Source organism: Hemitrygon akajei, chromosome 8, assembly GCF_048418815.1.
Source record: "Hemitrygon akajei chromosome 8, sHemAka1.3, whole genome shotgun sequence".
NCBI classification, from domain to species: Eukaryota; Metazoa; Chordata; class Chondrichthyes; order Myliobatiformes; family Dasyatidae; genus Hemitrygon; species Hemitrygon akajei.
The window spans coordinates 151,655,916-151,671,104 of NC_133131.1; the positions used below are offsets into that span (position 1 = coordinate 151,655,916).

Here is a 15,189-nt window from a genome sequence, read left to right on the forward strand (position 1 = left end):
TTTCCTTACAGCTACGTTGTATCACTCTCCCATTCGGACGGGAGACAGCTAAATGGTATCATTGCCTCCGTCCGGAACATTGTATCGTACTCCCACGCAGTCACAGCACCCTTTTCACTGACATTGCTTCCTCATGCCCGATTCCGTGCGTCCTTCGCCCTCCGCACTCACTCGCCCCCTCTGGTGGCAGACTCGCTCTGCGTGAGCGCGCCCGGCGACCAGTCGCGTGTGGCGCTATCCCGGGAACGCGCGGGCGCGTGCTTTCACTCCCTCTCCCTCACACACACACACACACACACATACACACACAGACACATACAAGACAGAGTCGGAGCAGACATGGCGGTGGTGTGAAGTGGTGGAGATCCCCCCCCCTTCCTTTACCAACACTAGCACCCCTCCCCTTGTGCATAATATCATGCATCTCCTTTACCTCGCTGTAAAGTGCTGAAGTGTGGTTTCGACACAAAGAGAGAGAATGGCGGATCGCAGTATTGATAGTCTGGTCCTTCCTCTCGAGGTGAGGGCGAAGCTGGCCGAGCTGGATTTGGAATTATCCGAAGGTAAAAGCCGATATTTTCCCCCAACCTTTTTCTCCCTTCATGGGGGCTTCTCTTATTTGCTGCCACCGCGCTCTCTGTCTAAATCTGCCAGTCTTATCTCTTGTATTCAATGCTCACACCTTCACTTTGATTCTCTTACCCCCCCTCCCCTTGTTGCTGCACGATATATTAATGATACCGTGTTGCCTTTCAGCTGAAGCCGTGACACTTCATTGAAGGCGAAGGAGGTGAAAAAAAATAATATTGTCAGGGCTGGGCTTTGCCCTATTCCTCGGCTAACGGTTTTGCAGGATTTCTTTCCACTGATTTGCTGCTGTTGAGGCTGTTATTCCTCTTGGTTTTTGAAATAGGGAGAAGTCAAAATTGGCATTTTGTAAAATGCAACTCGTCGCGTCAAATCGTCTTGTTTTCCATTGGGTGTAACGATTAACAAGCACCAATTTGTCCGGCAAACTTGAGGTCGCAATATAAAAAAAAAATTTGAATTAAGAGGCGTGTTAATCAAGTGTGTGTGTGTTGTGTAATGCACAACAAAGAGATACTCGGTTTATGAATATATCCCAACTAGTACATTGGTGGCAGACGGTATAATTTGACTGTGATGGTGGGAGAGACGGCATAGTCCCGTACTTAACCTTACGTGATGAAAAGAGCTGAAAGTGGGAAGATAATTAGTGTCACTGTGTATTCTGAGGTCGATGTGGCATTCTATTGGGTTTGATGTTTGTATGTAACCTCAACAAATGACGAGTACAATTTTGATTTTTCAAATCAAACCAGCGACTCCCGTTGTCTCTCTGTGATACTTGGATAGCGGTACCTGTAACACATTGGGCGGCGGTGGGAAGGGAGGGGGCAAACCCCTTCCTTCCATTGAAAACAAATGTAATAAAATCTACGTTTCAGACCGACGGTTGCGAGCAGTGTCAGCTCATTAATACCTGTAGATTTTGAGATTTTCCCCGTCACCGCGGTGGATAGGCAGTTCGCTGAAGGCGGGTTCATCGTTCGGAGCCAGGGAGCACGTTCTCCCTTCGGTGGCTTTGTACACAGACTTCCGAAACAGGAATTAATAGAAACCAGCAGCCGGCGGCAGAGAAGCTTCTTTGCCGAATTGTTAGGGATCAAACTGGCAGTGGCGGAGAGACCGATCGCGTTTAACCCTTTGTGTCCTGTCTTTCTCAAACGATGAAGATGTGCACCATTCATTAATCACGTAGTCAAATCTAACAAACTCATCCGGTGGTTGTGAGCAATTCGAGCTGGTTTTAGTCTCTTTAAGACACATTCTGCTTGCTCACTTTTATTATAAACAAACTTGGTGTGTTTTGTAAGATTTGAGCTCCAAGCTGTTGACAATTTTCGAAGAAGTGTAAACGCGCCGGATGTTTTCCCCCTCTCTATTCGAAATCTGATACTTTAAACGACGCGCCGTTTATATCAAAGAGTAACGTTGTGATCTTTCCTGGAAAGTTCTTACGCTCACGTGCTTGTGCGAGGTTGTGTGTGTGTGTGTGTGTGTGTGTGTGTGTGTGTGTGTGTGTGTGTGTGTGTGTGTGTGTGTGTGTGTGTGTGTGTGTGTGTGTGTGTGTGTGTGTGTGTGTGTGTGTGTTGGGGAGGGGGGGTGCTTTTGTCGGGTCACTGTCGGTAACTTTTGGAGAAGCGGAGATCGGGAAGCAGGACTCTCTGATCCAAGTCTCCTTATGAGTTGTGTGGCGGTGTGTGTGTGTATGTGTGTGAATTTGTCATCGCATTGGATGGGATCCCACCAAACTATGTACTTGACGGTTGATTGGGCGCAAGTAGGAAATGAGAGGATACAAAATGTAGCGCTTTTTAAAAATCGTAAACGCGGAATCTCGTGACATAAAGTCGTTACAAGCGACAACCATCCTACGGGCTGATTAGTTGGCAGTTTGAAATTGTCCGTATCTGACCTCCACACTCGGTCTCCTCTCACTGACGGCGCAGATTTGGAATGTTATAGCTGTGGGCTGTATATCATGAAGGTTCTACATAGGCTGAACACTTGACTTTCAAGTGCACAGCTAATGGACGTTGGCATTGATTTTTCGTCCTCCTTTTCAGATTGTGCATTATAAAGTTATTGGAAGCGATTTAACCCTTTTGCAGCTGGGTTTGCAAGCAACATTGCTTACACGTCATGTACTATACGTCTGTTCCCATAATGAGTAATTACTTTTTTTTAAAAAAGCCAGCAACGATAACATCGTAGCCGAGCAGAAAATAAGTCCGGGCGTTGTGAACCAGGCACTAAAACGCAGCCGTTGAAATAGTGACTGTTTCAGAAGTGGGTTGTTATTGTCATGTGCACCAGGGTGCAGTGAAAAGCTTTTGTTTTGCGTGCCAGTATGGAGATCTTTTCACTATATTAGTATATCGAGATAATAAAAGGGGGATAAAAAACATTAGCAAAACAGAATATAGTGTTAAAAGTTAGGGAGAAAGAGCAGGCACAGCCGGGGGCATTGCGAGGCCGAGTATCCAGCCTGTCCTGCGATGTCCGTGTTTCAATGGAAGATGTTCTTAAACCTGGCGGGAGGTGCTTTCAGGCTTCTGTATTTTCCACTGGGGGTGAGGTTGTCCAGGGTGCGTGGGAGTCTTTGGCTGTATTGGTTATCTTTCCAAGACAAAGACCTTGTGAAAGACAAGATGGATTGCGTTCGTCTGCGGTGTGCCGACAACATCCCATTGACTCAGGGACTTGGGCTATATTGTTTTTGAGTGACTGTATATTTATTGCTATCTTATATGTGCTATCTCTGCCTTATGCTGTATAACTGTTGGCACTGGGTTTAGCTCTTTAGCCCTGGAGTAACGCTGTTTCGTTTGGCTGTATGCATGGGTATTCGTGTATGGTTGAATGACAATTAAACTTGAATGTGTGTGTTAAGCATGGGGGGAATAGGTAGTGTGAATGCAAACAGGCTTTTTATTCTGAGGTTGTCCGAGGTCACGGGTTAACGGTGAAAGGTGAAATGTTTAAGGGAAACATGGTGGGGGGGAACCTCTTCACTCAGACGGTGGTGAGTGTGCGGAACCAGCTGCTAGCGGAAGTGATGGATGCAGGTCGGATTTCAACATTTAAATTAAGTTTGGACAAGTACGTGGGTGAGAGGGGTTTCGAGGACTGTCACTCGGATGCAGGTCGATGGGACCAATAAAATCATTCCACGCATTTGCAGGGTGGATGGGCAGGGGTAGAGATTGCCCGGGGTGGGGGTGGGCTCTTTGACTATACAGTATTGTTTACTAAGGCAGTGAGAATGCAGCCAGAATAATATTTCGGCACCGACTGGATGGGCCGAAGGGCCTGTTTTTGTATGACGTGGAGAGAGGAGGCTAATCTTAGTAATTGTGCCGAGCCCCCAACTCTCATCAAGGTGAACATATGGACCTTTTGGCAGCTGAGCCAAGTGCACAGGTGAAGGAGGACAATGTTAAACTGGTGATTTGCTTTCAAAGTCGGGTATCCTTGACACAAGGATGCAGAGAAAACCAGGCTTGCCAGTAGGACTGGGAAAATCTCTGACCTGCCCTTAGAAATGAGAGAGCAGATAACAAAACAACAGGCACAGCCGTCTTGGGTTAGTAAATTCAACGTTTTGGAGGGGGGGGGGGGGGTTGCTTATTCCTGACCTGCACCAGTTGTGTTAGATTTAGTGCATTTGTTCAGCGGGTATATTAGTTGCTTCTCCAACTCCCTTCACATTCTAGGCTGGAAAGTTGAGGCTTTTTATTCCCCCTGGAGTGAAGGAGTCTGAGGGGTGAAGAAAGAGGGGGGATAAAACCACGAGGGGGTAGAAGAAGTGACCAGGCAAAGTTTCTTCCCCAGCGCAGAGGAGTCTAAAGCTGGAGAGCATAGGTCAGAGTGAGAAAGGAAAGATTTAAAAAGGGCTTTTTTTTCACACTGCAGGTGATGGGTATATGGAACAAGTTGCCAGAAGTGGCTGAGGCTGGAATAATTCTAATATTGAAAAGCCATTTGGCCGGTATACATTGACAGGGAAATTTGGAGGGTTATGGGGCAAATAGGGCCAGCTCAGCCTAGCATATGTGAGATGGGCTGAGGGGCCTGTTTACATGTGGTATAGTTTTGTGATGCTATGACACATTAACCACCATAATTTATGAATAATGTACAAGGATCAGAGTGAGGGGAACTCAGCATTACTCCCTGATGCTGGTCCTGTGGGCACGATGAATTGCCACTTTAGCACTCAGCATTTAGCATGGCTTGTTTCTGTATGAATAGGGGTGCCACTTGTTCTATCACACCTGCCCTTAACCTAAGTCTAACAAGGTTATAGAACCAGCTGAATATATATACATATTTGTATTCTTTGTTTAAATGTTTAGGAGTTTAGAAAATGGATAAGTCATATAAGCTTCTTTTGGAGAAGTTTGTTGAGTTTTATCAGTCTTTTTAATTCTTTACAGAAAAGTATTACAATTTCCTCGACTGAGAAAAATGGCCAACTATCTGTGTTTTGAGGTCATAGTGCCTTGTTATAATTTATCTTAGATTTGGGGTATTTTACTTTTAGTTTCCTCCTGCAGAAAACTGTTCTTTGAAAAAGATTAAATTTTAGAAGTGATTTATGAACGACTTTTGTTTTGTAATAAGTTGCTAATTTTCTCTTAATCCACTGGAGAGACTGTAGTTGCTTATTCTTCACTGTGGACCACTTCACACAACGGAATATCCTGGTTGTGCGTAACTCTCATATAATGACAATGGATTTTCCAATCTGCCGATGTCTCTCTCCTGCACTCTCACCCTCAGAGGTCACTTCGTGTTCTTGATGCCCCAGTGGACACTTCGTGTTCTTGATGCCCCAGTGGACACTTCGTGTTCTTGATGCCCCAGTGGACGGGTGTATCGTGAGGCATCATCAAAATGATCATGATTGTGAAGGCCAAGGGCCAAACCTCTGCACTAAGCTTCTTCTGATAGTCTTTGTCATAGCGATGATGGGCAGACGAACTGTTGCTGGTTCTGATATCTTTGGAGAAAGAAAGGGGAAAGATAATTGATAATTGAAAGATAATTGATCTTGCTGCCACATTTGTGTTTTTTAAAAAATATTACTCATCCCTCTTGTGTCTTCATCTACTTGCTATGTCAGTGACTTGGTTAGCCCTCCACCCTGAAACCTTCAAAAATTAATTCAAGACCATTACATTTTCCAAACTTGCACTGACTTCTTACTCATCCATACCCATTTTGCTCACGGATCAATATTGGCTACTGATCCACAAGTGGCTCTCAGTTTAGAATTCCCACCGGAGTTCAAATTCCTTCCCTCCTACCCTCCCCCGTGGCCTGGCTGTATAAACTTAAAGCGGAGAAGGATTCCTTGCCCATTGGTAGCTTGCCTTCTCCATTCTTGGTCATCAGCTTTGGAATATCTTCTTACATTAAGATCCCATTTTAAATGTGTCATAGAGCAATCCAGCATGGAAACTGGCCTTTCAGCTCATCTGTGCTGACCAAAGCACCCACCCCAACGAGCCCCATTTGCCTTTGTTTGCCCAATTCCCTCAAAGCCTCTTCTATTTCTTCTTCTTAACTCCTGCACTCCTACTGGGGCATAGGCCACCAACAGTAGCTCTCCGGAGTTCTCTGTCCCGGGCTGAAGATTGATCAGCCCTCTGGCTTAGGCTTTCACTGCACATACTCATACATCTTCCAGGTGAAGATCCTTCCTCTCTGGCACTTTATGGGATGGGATGCAATGCCAACCCTCCTCCCTTCACAACTGTCCTTGGCTGAATTCTTCTATCTATGCACCTGTCTAGATATTATTTAAACATTATAACTCTGGCAAACCTTTAGCTGCCACTCTAGACATCTATTCTTTTGTCCCTTTGCCCTTGTTGTTTGGCATGCGTCCTGATTCACTTCTTTATGTTACTGCCACCATGAAGTTGCTGGTGGTGGATTCTGAATAAGGACAGAATCGTGATTTTATTGTGGACAACAAATTCCAGAGATCCACTTGTTCAAGATTCCAGAAGAGTTGACAGAGGCTTTGGAGTCACAACAAATCATCTATGCCATCATCAGAGGAGATCAAAATAATAATGGAACGAAACCAAGCAGTGATTTCACATTAGAACCTTGCAATCCTTGTACTTTTTGCACAGTGTTCTAGGGATTCAACATTTGAAATGCTGTTATAATTGGTTACCGGCTGGATAATTGTGATCATGTACTGTGGATTCTCCCGAACTATTTTGGTTTGGGGAAATTAATAAATCTATTAATTCAGGCAAGATGTGCACTTGACAAAGCAGTTCAGATCACTCATTTATGACAATGACATAATTGCAATTTAAAGTTCATTAGGACTGTGCAATCAATGCAAATCAGTTCAGTCCTGGATAGGGATTTGAATTTAATTAAGCTGCATTCTTAAATATTAGTTTGGATGTTTGCACGTCAGGTTGCTGTTTCTCTTGGCCTTCTTATGCAACTCAGTTGAAGGAACAGAGAGAAACATAGATGTAAATTCGTACACCATCAGAAGCAAATCCATTTATGCAAAACTGTCACGTTGGCACAGGAGCTTTACATTGCATGTTCAAGCATCTAAAATTTGTAACCCGTTTTTCACGGCAATGGTGAAGAATTCTCATGGATCATTCTATAAATAGACACATGATAATCCAAATGAGGACCTTAATTTTGGTTATTCATACCCCCATTCAGGAATTGATCTCAATACAGATGAACCGGTTGCTGTTTACACGTGGTAAGGAGGAGTGAAAATATTAGGTTTAATATTTTGTTATTCAGGTACTGGCTGTCTGGGAGTCAACCTGGAATGTGAGCAGGTAGGGGCAGGGTTAAAACTGAACTGCCCCAGCATTGCGCCTGTTTATCTGAGAAATGGTACTCGAATTAAGAGTCAACATGATATTGGTTTTATTTTCACATGTGCAGTGTGCATGTGCAGTTTGTATCGATGCATTTGGCTCGGTAAAGCAACCACAAGAAGCCGCAGGGAGTTGTGGACACAGCACGGCTCATTATGGGAACCAGCTTCCCTTCTATGGACGCTGCCTACACATCTCATTGCCTCATTAAAATAGCTGGCATAATCAAAGAACTCACCTACCCCAGACTTCTCCCCTCTCCTATCCAGGAGAAAGTTCAAAGTTTGAAGTAAAGCTCTTATCAAAGTACGTACGTCACCATATACAACCCTGAGATTCATTCTTTTGCGGGCATGCACAATAAATCCGAGAGAACGCAACAGAATCATTGAAAATTCGGGATCCAACAGGACGGACAACCAACCAATGTTCAGGAGACGACAAACTGTGCAAGTACAAAAGACAATTGTAACAATAGTAACAAGCAAGCACTAGATATCGAGGACATGAGATGAAGAGCCTTTGGAAAGTGAGTCCATAGGGTTGTGGGAGCATTTCAATGATGGGGCGAGTGAAGTTAACACCTCTGATGGCTGAGGGATAACAGCTGTTTGTGAACCTGGTGGTGTGGGCCCTGAGCTCCTGTACCTTTTTCCTGATGGCAGCAGCGTGAAGTGAGCATGTCCTGGGTGGTGGAGCTCCCTGATGTTGGGTGTTGCTTTCCTGCGACAGTGCTCCAGTAGATGCGCTCAATGGTGGGGAGGGATTTACCCATTATGGACTGGGCTGTATCCACTACTTTTTGTACAATTTTCCATTCAAGGGCATTGGTATTTCCATACTAGACCATGATACAAGCAGTCAAAATGCTCTCCACCACACATCTATAGAAATTTGTCAAAGTTTGACAGATGTGCGGTGACAGTATATTGACTAGTTGCATCGTGGCTTGGTACAAAAGCCCAACAGCACATGTCACCTGGGTCACGGACAGCTTCTATCCCACTGTTATCAGACTCTTGAATGGACGTCTTGACTCTTGACCTCTCAGTCTATCTCGTTATGATCTTGCACTTTATTGTTTCCCTGCACTGGACTTTTTCGGTAGCTTTCACAATTTGTTCTGCGTTGTTATTGTTTTTCCCGATTCTAGTTGAATTCACTGTGCAATGATTTGATCTGAATGAACAATATGCAAGACAAGCTTGTTGCTGTGTACATGTGACAATAACATACCAATCATAAACAGTATATTTGATATCTCCTTCCCCCCTTCCCTCCTACCCCCCCCCCCCCACTACCTGTTACACCAGTGGTCCACTGGCAACTGGCGTTTAGGGCAGCAATGAAGGTCCTCTGTCTCTGGCAGTGTTCAGGGCTTCCTTCATCTTGTCAGTATCTCAGTTTGCATTACTGTCAGTCATGTAAGTTCCAGGTGGAGATTCATCACACTCGGATGTAGAAGCATTCTTCATTGCTGTAACAACTTTGTTTTACCCGGTCAGGGTTGTTAGCCCTGAGCTGAACCAGGAGGACCAGTAGACCACTCTTAGTCTGGCCTCTACCCTTTGACCTATTTGGCCTGGGTGACCCTACCAAGAGCCAAAGCATAAAGCCCAGACTCCAGTCAATGTAGCTCTCCAGGTCATTAAGGCACACAAGCCTTCACACCCAACGACGAGGGTAATGTTACAGCTATATAAGACCCTACTTGCAGTGCTGTGTTTAGTTCTGGTCACCTCATTACAGGAATGATGTGGACACTATAGAGAGAGCGCAGAGGAGATTTACAATTATTGGAGAGCATGCCTTATGAGAATGGGTTGAGTGAACTCGGCCTTTTCTCCTTGGAGCAACAGAGGATGAGAGGTGACCTGATAGAGGTGATGAGAGGCATTGATCGTGTGAATAGTCAGAGGCTTTTCCCCAGGGCTGAAATGAGGGAGCATAGTTTTAAAATGCATGGAAGTAGGTACAAGGGGGATGTCAGGGGTAAGTTTTTCACAGAGAGAGAGAGATGGGTATGTGGAATGCACTGCTGGTGGTGGTGGTGGTAGAGACGGATACAGTAGGGTCATTTAACAGACTCTTGGATAGGTACATGGAGCTTTGAAAAATAGAGGGCTATGTGGTAGGAAAATTCTAGGCAGGCTCCAGAGTAGATTAGCACAACATTGTGGACCAAAGGGCCTGTAATGTGCTGTAGATTTCCCATGTTTCTATGCTTCAAGTATTTGTAATAAATAAATCTGAATCCCAGCAGCCTGAAGAATCCAACTGGTGTGTCATGTGATCTGTGACATGAGCCCGTTAGCTGGGACCTAGCATCCTGTGGCTGCCTGAGCTTACATGATTGTGGTTGTAAAATCAGATGCAACTTTTTGTCGGAATCAACAGCTGTCAATAAATTCTTAAATTAGAATCTTCCCCCAGAAACTTGGCTTCTGTGCACTTTGTAATATCGAAAGAGACTGTGTACTATACAGAGTCTCTTTTGTTTATATAATCTATACATTCTTGTGGAATTAGACTTGTTCCACATGCAGGCCGACTGGAAATGGGCAGAAGTTCACCTTCGTGGATAATGCATAAACACTAAAGAGATGTCTAATCTCCTACCAATGATTAGAAATCTAATCACATTATACATCTAACTATACATTTAGATTAAAGAGGGCGCTTCTGTCGGGGAATTGCATCTCCTTTTTATTACACGTTGACCTTTTCATGCTCTGCACATTTTCCGGCTATTTGATTCATCAAGATTTATAGCAATTCTATGTGAACAGAATAAAATTTCCATATTCTTAATACTGCCCATCATTACATTTCAGTGCCAACGTTCCTGCACATCTTCAATCAGAGGTCTCTTGAAGTTTCTTGTAATTACAATGGATTTTAAATTCTTGAAGCTATATATGAGTTCATTTGAGGTGTCTTGATCAGTGAATAAACATTAATAGTAATTAATTTTTCTGTTTGGCAGCCTGTACTTCCATTCTTAGATGTTGCTTAATACTTAGCATTTTCTGTGTTACTCCAAATCTTCCAGTACACAGATAACTCTTCATTAAGATATCTCTAGGATTATTAGGAATAATTCGTGGTCTTCTGATGCTGTAGCCCATCCACATCAAGATTCAACGTGCCTGTGTGTCTTCTGCACACAACTGTTGTAACATGGGATCATTTGAGTTACTGTCACCTTCATGTCAGCTTGAACCAGTCAGGCCATTCTCCCCGACCTCTCTCATTAGCAAGGCATTTTCACCCACTGAACTGCTCACTGGATTTCTTTTTAGTTTTTCTCACCATTTTCTGTAGACTTTTGTGTTTGAAACTCCCAGGAGATTAGCAAAAACCATCCCGTCTGGCATCGGCAATCGTTCTGTGGTCAAGGTCACTAAGATGACATGTCTTCCCCCTTCTGATGCTTGGTCTGAAGCACACCTGAACCTCTTGACCATGTCTGCATGCTTTAATGCATTTGAATTGCTGCCACATGATTGGCTGATTAGATATTTGCATTAATGAGCAGGTGTAAAGGTGTATTTGATAAAGTGGCTACTGAGTGTATCAAGTTCAAGTTCAGTTTATTGTCATTCAAGAGTACACGTGTATATCACCAAGTGAAACAACATTCCTCTTGACCAAGTTGCACAACACAGTTCATATAACTCACAAACAGTAATATTGCCCCTGATAAATTAACAAATAATAAGGTGCATTTACAACACAAATATATACAGTAAGCACATTGGCTTAAGGTATCTGTAGGATTATCAGAAATAAGTTGTTCCCTTTTGTGGAAAAAACAACATTTAAAAATAATATTTGTACCTCGGCTATGTATATTTTGATTATATGATCCCTTGTCACTTCCTTTACTTAATCCAGTTTCAGCTTTCATGCCCTGACTAAATCTTGGATATGGATGCTGGAGCTTAGTCCTGATAAATGTATTGAAGGTATTTTTATGTATTAGTATGGTGAGTTAACTTTAATTCTGGGCCAGCAGAGTATCATGGGAGTCTTGTCGTCATGGGAGAAGTTGGGACACATGGAATAGGTTTGCCATATTTCCTGAAGAGAAACAGAAAGCTGCAGACTGTTGTGATTCTTGGAAGCAATGAGGTGAAGTGGGTGTACAGTTATTGGGAGAAAGAACCCCCATCATAAGAGCATCGAAGCAGGAGGACTTTGGTATCATTCACTCGATAAAACTTTAATCAGGATGAGGGGATTTTCTGTCCAGTGTGTTTTACAGTTAGTCAAGTTCCTGATTCAGCAATTGCATGAAAATGTGGATCACCATATGGTGTGCATTTAGAAGCTGGATTATTTGTTATTGGATTTAACTATTCCATTCAGATTTATTTTCTATTATTGTTAAAGTTTTCAAAAATGTAAGAATATTAATATTACCTGCATGCTCAAAATCATCCATTACTATTTGCATTTTTTAACTAGTCTGAGGTTTCCCGCTACATTCCCGTTAACCTAGCCCCAGAGTTACAATTGGGGATTGTGTGCTCAAAGGCAATTGGCAAGTAATGTGTCTGTACTGAGTTTCAGAATTCACTTTCTTAAAGGAAGAAGGATAGCTGGCATTGCAAACTCCTTATGGTCAACTCACTTCACTTGAAAGCATTTTAAAGTAGGTTTGAGGGTGTTTACCTGACCATTTATGAGAAGCCAAAGGGGGAAAAAAAAGGCCTGAACATAAAGATTAATTGACTGGGCTGGTTTGGGAGATGACAGTTGAAACATCTTGTTTTGTAATTGGAAGGTAATTCCTTTTTTGTAGACTCGGTGACAAGATGAGCTATGCGTTGTTTTGGTTCTTGGCCAAAGTTTTCATGGTGATGGAGATACACTTTCTTCCAAAACAATTTGCATTGAGTTGTTATGTGTCTGTGTCCTGCTAGAGATTGTCTAAGAAGACTGAACAAAACTTTTGTTCTGTTGAGCAGTCGTCCTCTCTGCATTACTGTACAGAGCTGAATCATGGACCAGGGACAGTAGGCACCTGAAAGCCCTGGACCAATATCACCAAATATCCTTGTGAAAAATTTTGAGTGTCAGCTGGAAGGACAGACACAGTAACACCAACATACTGGAGGAGGCCAACATGAACAACATCTCCACTGTGATAAAGCAACACCAACTCCAACCACAGCCACCACTTACTCTTGCCCACACGGTACCAGAATATGTGGATCCCAGATTGCACTCTACAGCCACCTGAGGACCTAACATTAGACAACACATCAGACTTTGAGTGATCGCACTGCTACAGACTGTTGTAAACTAGATTTCTTTGTCTCATCCTCTGCCATTTTCCTGGGTAGATTATAGAAGTTGAAGTTGACTCAATGATTGACTTTCAGATATAGAAAAACACAGGTTTCTATAATGCAAGTAAGTCAAATTCAAGTTCTTGTCATGCGTACAGGTGCAATGAAAAATTTGCTTGCAACTCCATCACACACACATACCACCGTATAAACAGCATTCACAAGAAAAACAAATTGTGCATAAATTATACACAATTTTTACAAGAAAATACAATTGGAGCAGATAAACAACATACAACTTAGAGCAAGGAGGTCATAGTGTTGCTAAGCAGTTGTCATTAGGGTTTTGTGATTCGGTTCAAGTAGGGAAGCAGGTGTTCTTGAACCTGGTGGTGTGGGACTTCAGGCCTCTGTAACCCCTGCCCGATGGGAGCTGTGAAAAGATGGCATGGCCCTGATGGTAGGCACCTTTAATCGTTAGAAATTATATTTTGTAAAGTTTGGAACTTTGTGTCTTGAGACCAGCGAATAAGTATCTACCTCCTCTTGGTTCGTGTTTTGTGGTCTTAGAGAAAACAGACCACACAGGCCGTGCAACATTTCAAACCGGTTTGTTCCTGCGCATCCAACAGATCTATTGACAGAGAAATACAGCTGTAACTGAAGTTGCCTCTAGCTAAAGGAACTTTAAGAACCTACTTTGCATACAAATAAATTGGAGAAGAGCGTAAATATTTTGTCAGGTTGTGAAAAAGGGTAAATTACATTGTGAATAACTTGACCTGTGTGCGGCCTGCACATTTTAGCTGTACTCTCAATTCCTCCCTCCAACTACACAACGAACTTTGAACAGACCCTGTCATGGTTTTAATCAAATTTTCTTCTAGTGGACATTTCCTTAATCCCCATCAATGTTCATCAATAAGGAGGTGTAAGAGTCTAAAGACACCCACTCAACATTTTAGGAACATCTTCCCCTCTGCCATCAGATTTCTGAATGTACCATGAGCCTCGCTATTTTGCTCTCTGTTCACACTTTGGTAACTTATAGTAATTTTTTATGCCTTGTACTTAGTCTTGCTCTTTCAAGCAACAAATTTCATGGCATATGTCAGTGATACATACTGATTCTGACTTTCCGTTGTTGCTAGGATGTCCAATTGTTTTGAGATTAATGGATAAGCAATTTTTTTGTGTAAAGCCTTCCCAAACAAAGTGCACTGAAATTCATTTGGCGGCCACAGGTTGCAAAATGGGCCCAGTGAACTTTGAAGCAGTTTGCTAGTGTTTTCGGTTCACAAACCAGGTAAGCTTGCATAAATGGAATGCCCTTAAGTAATCTGTGAGTCGATGTATATTTTGTTGGTAAGAGGTTGTATGTTTGTGTGTTCCATATGGCTGACCTGCTTATCATGCATATTAGTCACTGTGTCTGAAAGGCCTGCTGAGGAACTGGTTGTCAACATCTGCTAGAGTTGTGAGGCATTGGCCTACATGGTTCTCCCAGTGTGGCAACAGGAAGGGATTTCAGCTTCAGTTTAGGGAAGGGAAAATATTTCATTCTGTCATTTTTTTTCAGACTATGCCATGATTTGACTGCCGCTCAGTGCAGTGCTGGCCAATATACCATAAAACTGTTGAATAAGCACACTTTTTCTTAGGATCAGCGTGCTTTGCTAGAATAGCAGTTTGAAATGTGACGCCTCTGTTGGGCGTCTCACTGGATTGATTTGGTTATGTGAGAGCTCTAGAGCCACCTCAGTCTGCCTTTGAAGGTGTGAAGGTCAAATGGAAATGAAGCTGAATTTTTGCTGTTTTAATGACGTGTCTCTAATCCAAGCTGCAGGTTTCTCCCTTAATCCATGCAGCATTTTATGTGGCTGAAGTGCGTGTGTGTGTGTGTGTGTGTGTGTGTGTGTGTGTGTGTGTGTGTGTGTGTGTGTGTGTGTGTGTGTGTGTGTGTGTGTGTGTGTGTGTGTGTGTGTGTGTGTGTGTGTGTGTGTGTGTGTGTGTGTGTTAGTACAAGCAGGCTATGTGGTGAATAACACAATGTGTCAAATTGGTAGTTCCCTCTTTGACAGAACAATCTAATTGCTGATTTTTTCCAGGGCAAAAAAAAAATGCCCCAAGTGGTCATATATTTGGTTTCATCTGCACTGCATATCTGAAAACCAAAGATCGTCAACTGCCTCATCTTGTGTTTGTGATGGCAATCACTGCATTTCAGAAGAAATTCATTGGATGTAATCTTGGCAGTTTGTAAACTTTTCTCTCTTTTTCTCTCCTTGTGCTCAGACAGACTGATTATTGCCAAAGCAGCTTAATGTATCTATATATGGAATAGTACATTCTAGTTGGAACAGGCAAGATGCCTCTCTTTTTCACTGCATTTCCATTGCTTTTGAGTCACGTTGTTATCTATGTGC

The 15,189-nt window shown here is 42.9% G+C and overlaps 1 protein-coding gene across 4 annotated transcripts in view; it reads left to right on the forward strand.

Annotated features, from left to right (window-relative positions):
* Nucleotides 1-286: 286 nt before the first annotated feature.
* LOC140732346 (disco-interacting protein 2 homolog C) overlaps nucleotides 287-15,189 on the forward strand; it is a 605,485-nt gene continuing 590,582 nt past the window's right edge. For all 4 annotated transcript variants that reach the window (XM_073054850.1, XM_073054852.1, XM_073054853.1 and 1 more), the window contains exon 1: nucleotides 287-563. In XM_073054850.1, coding sequence (XP_072910951.1) covers nucleotides 479-563 — 85 coding nt within the window. In that variant the 5' untranslated portion in view covers nucleotides 287-478. The remainder of the gene's footprint in view (nucleotides 564-15,189) is intronic.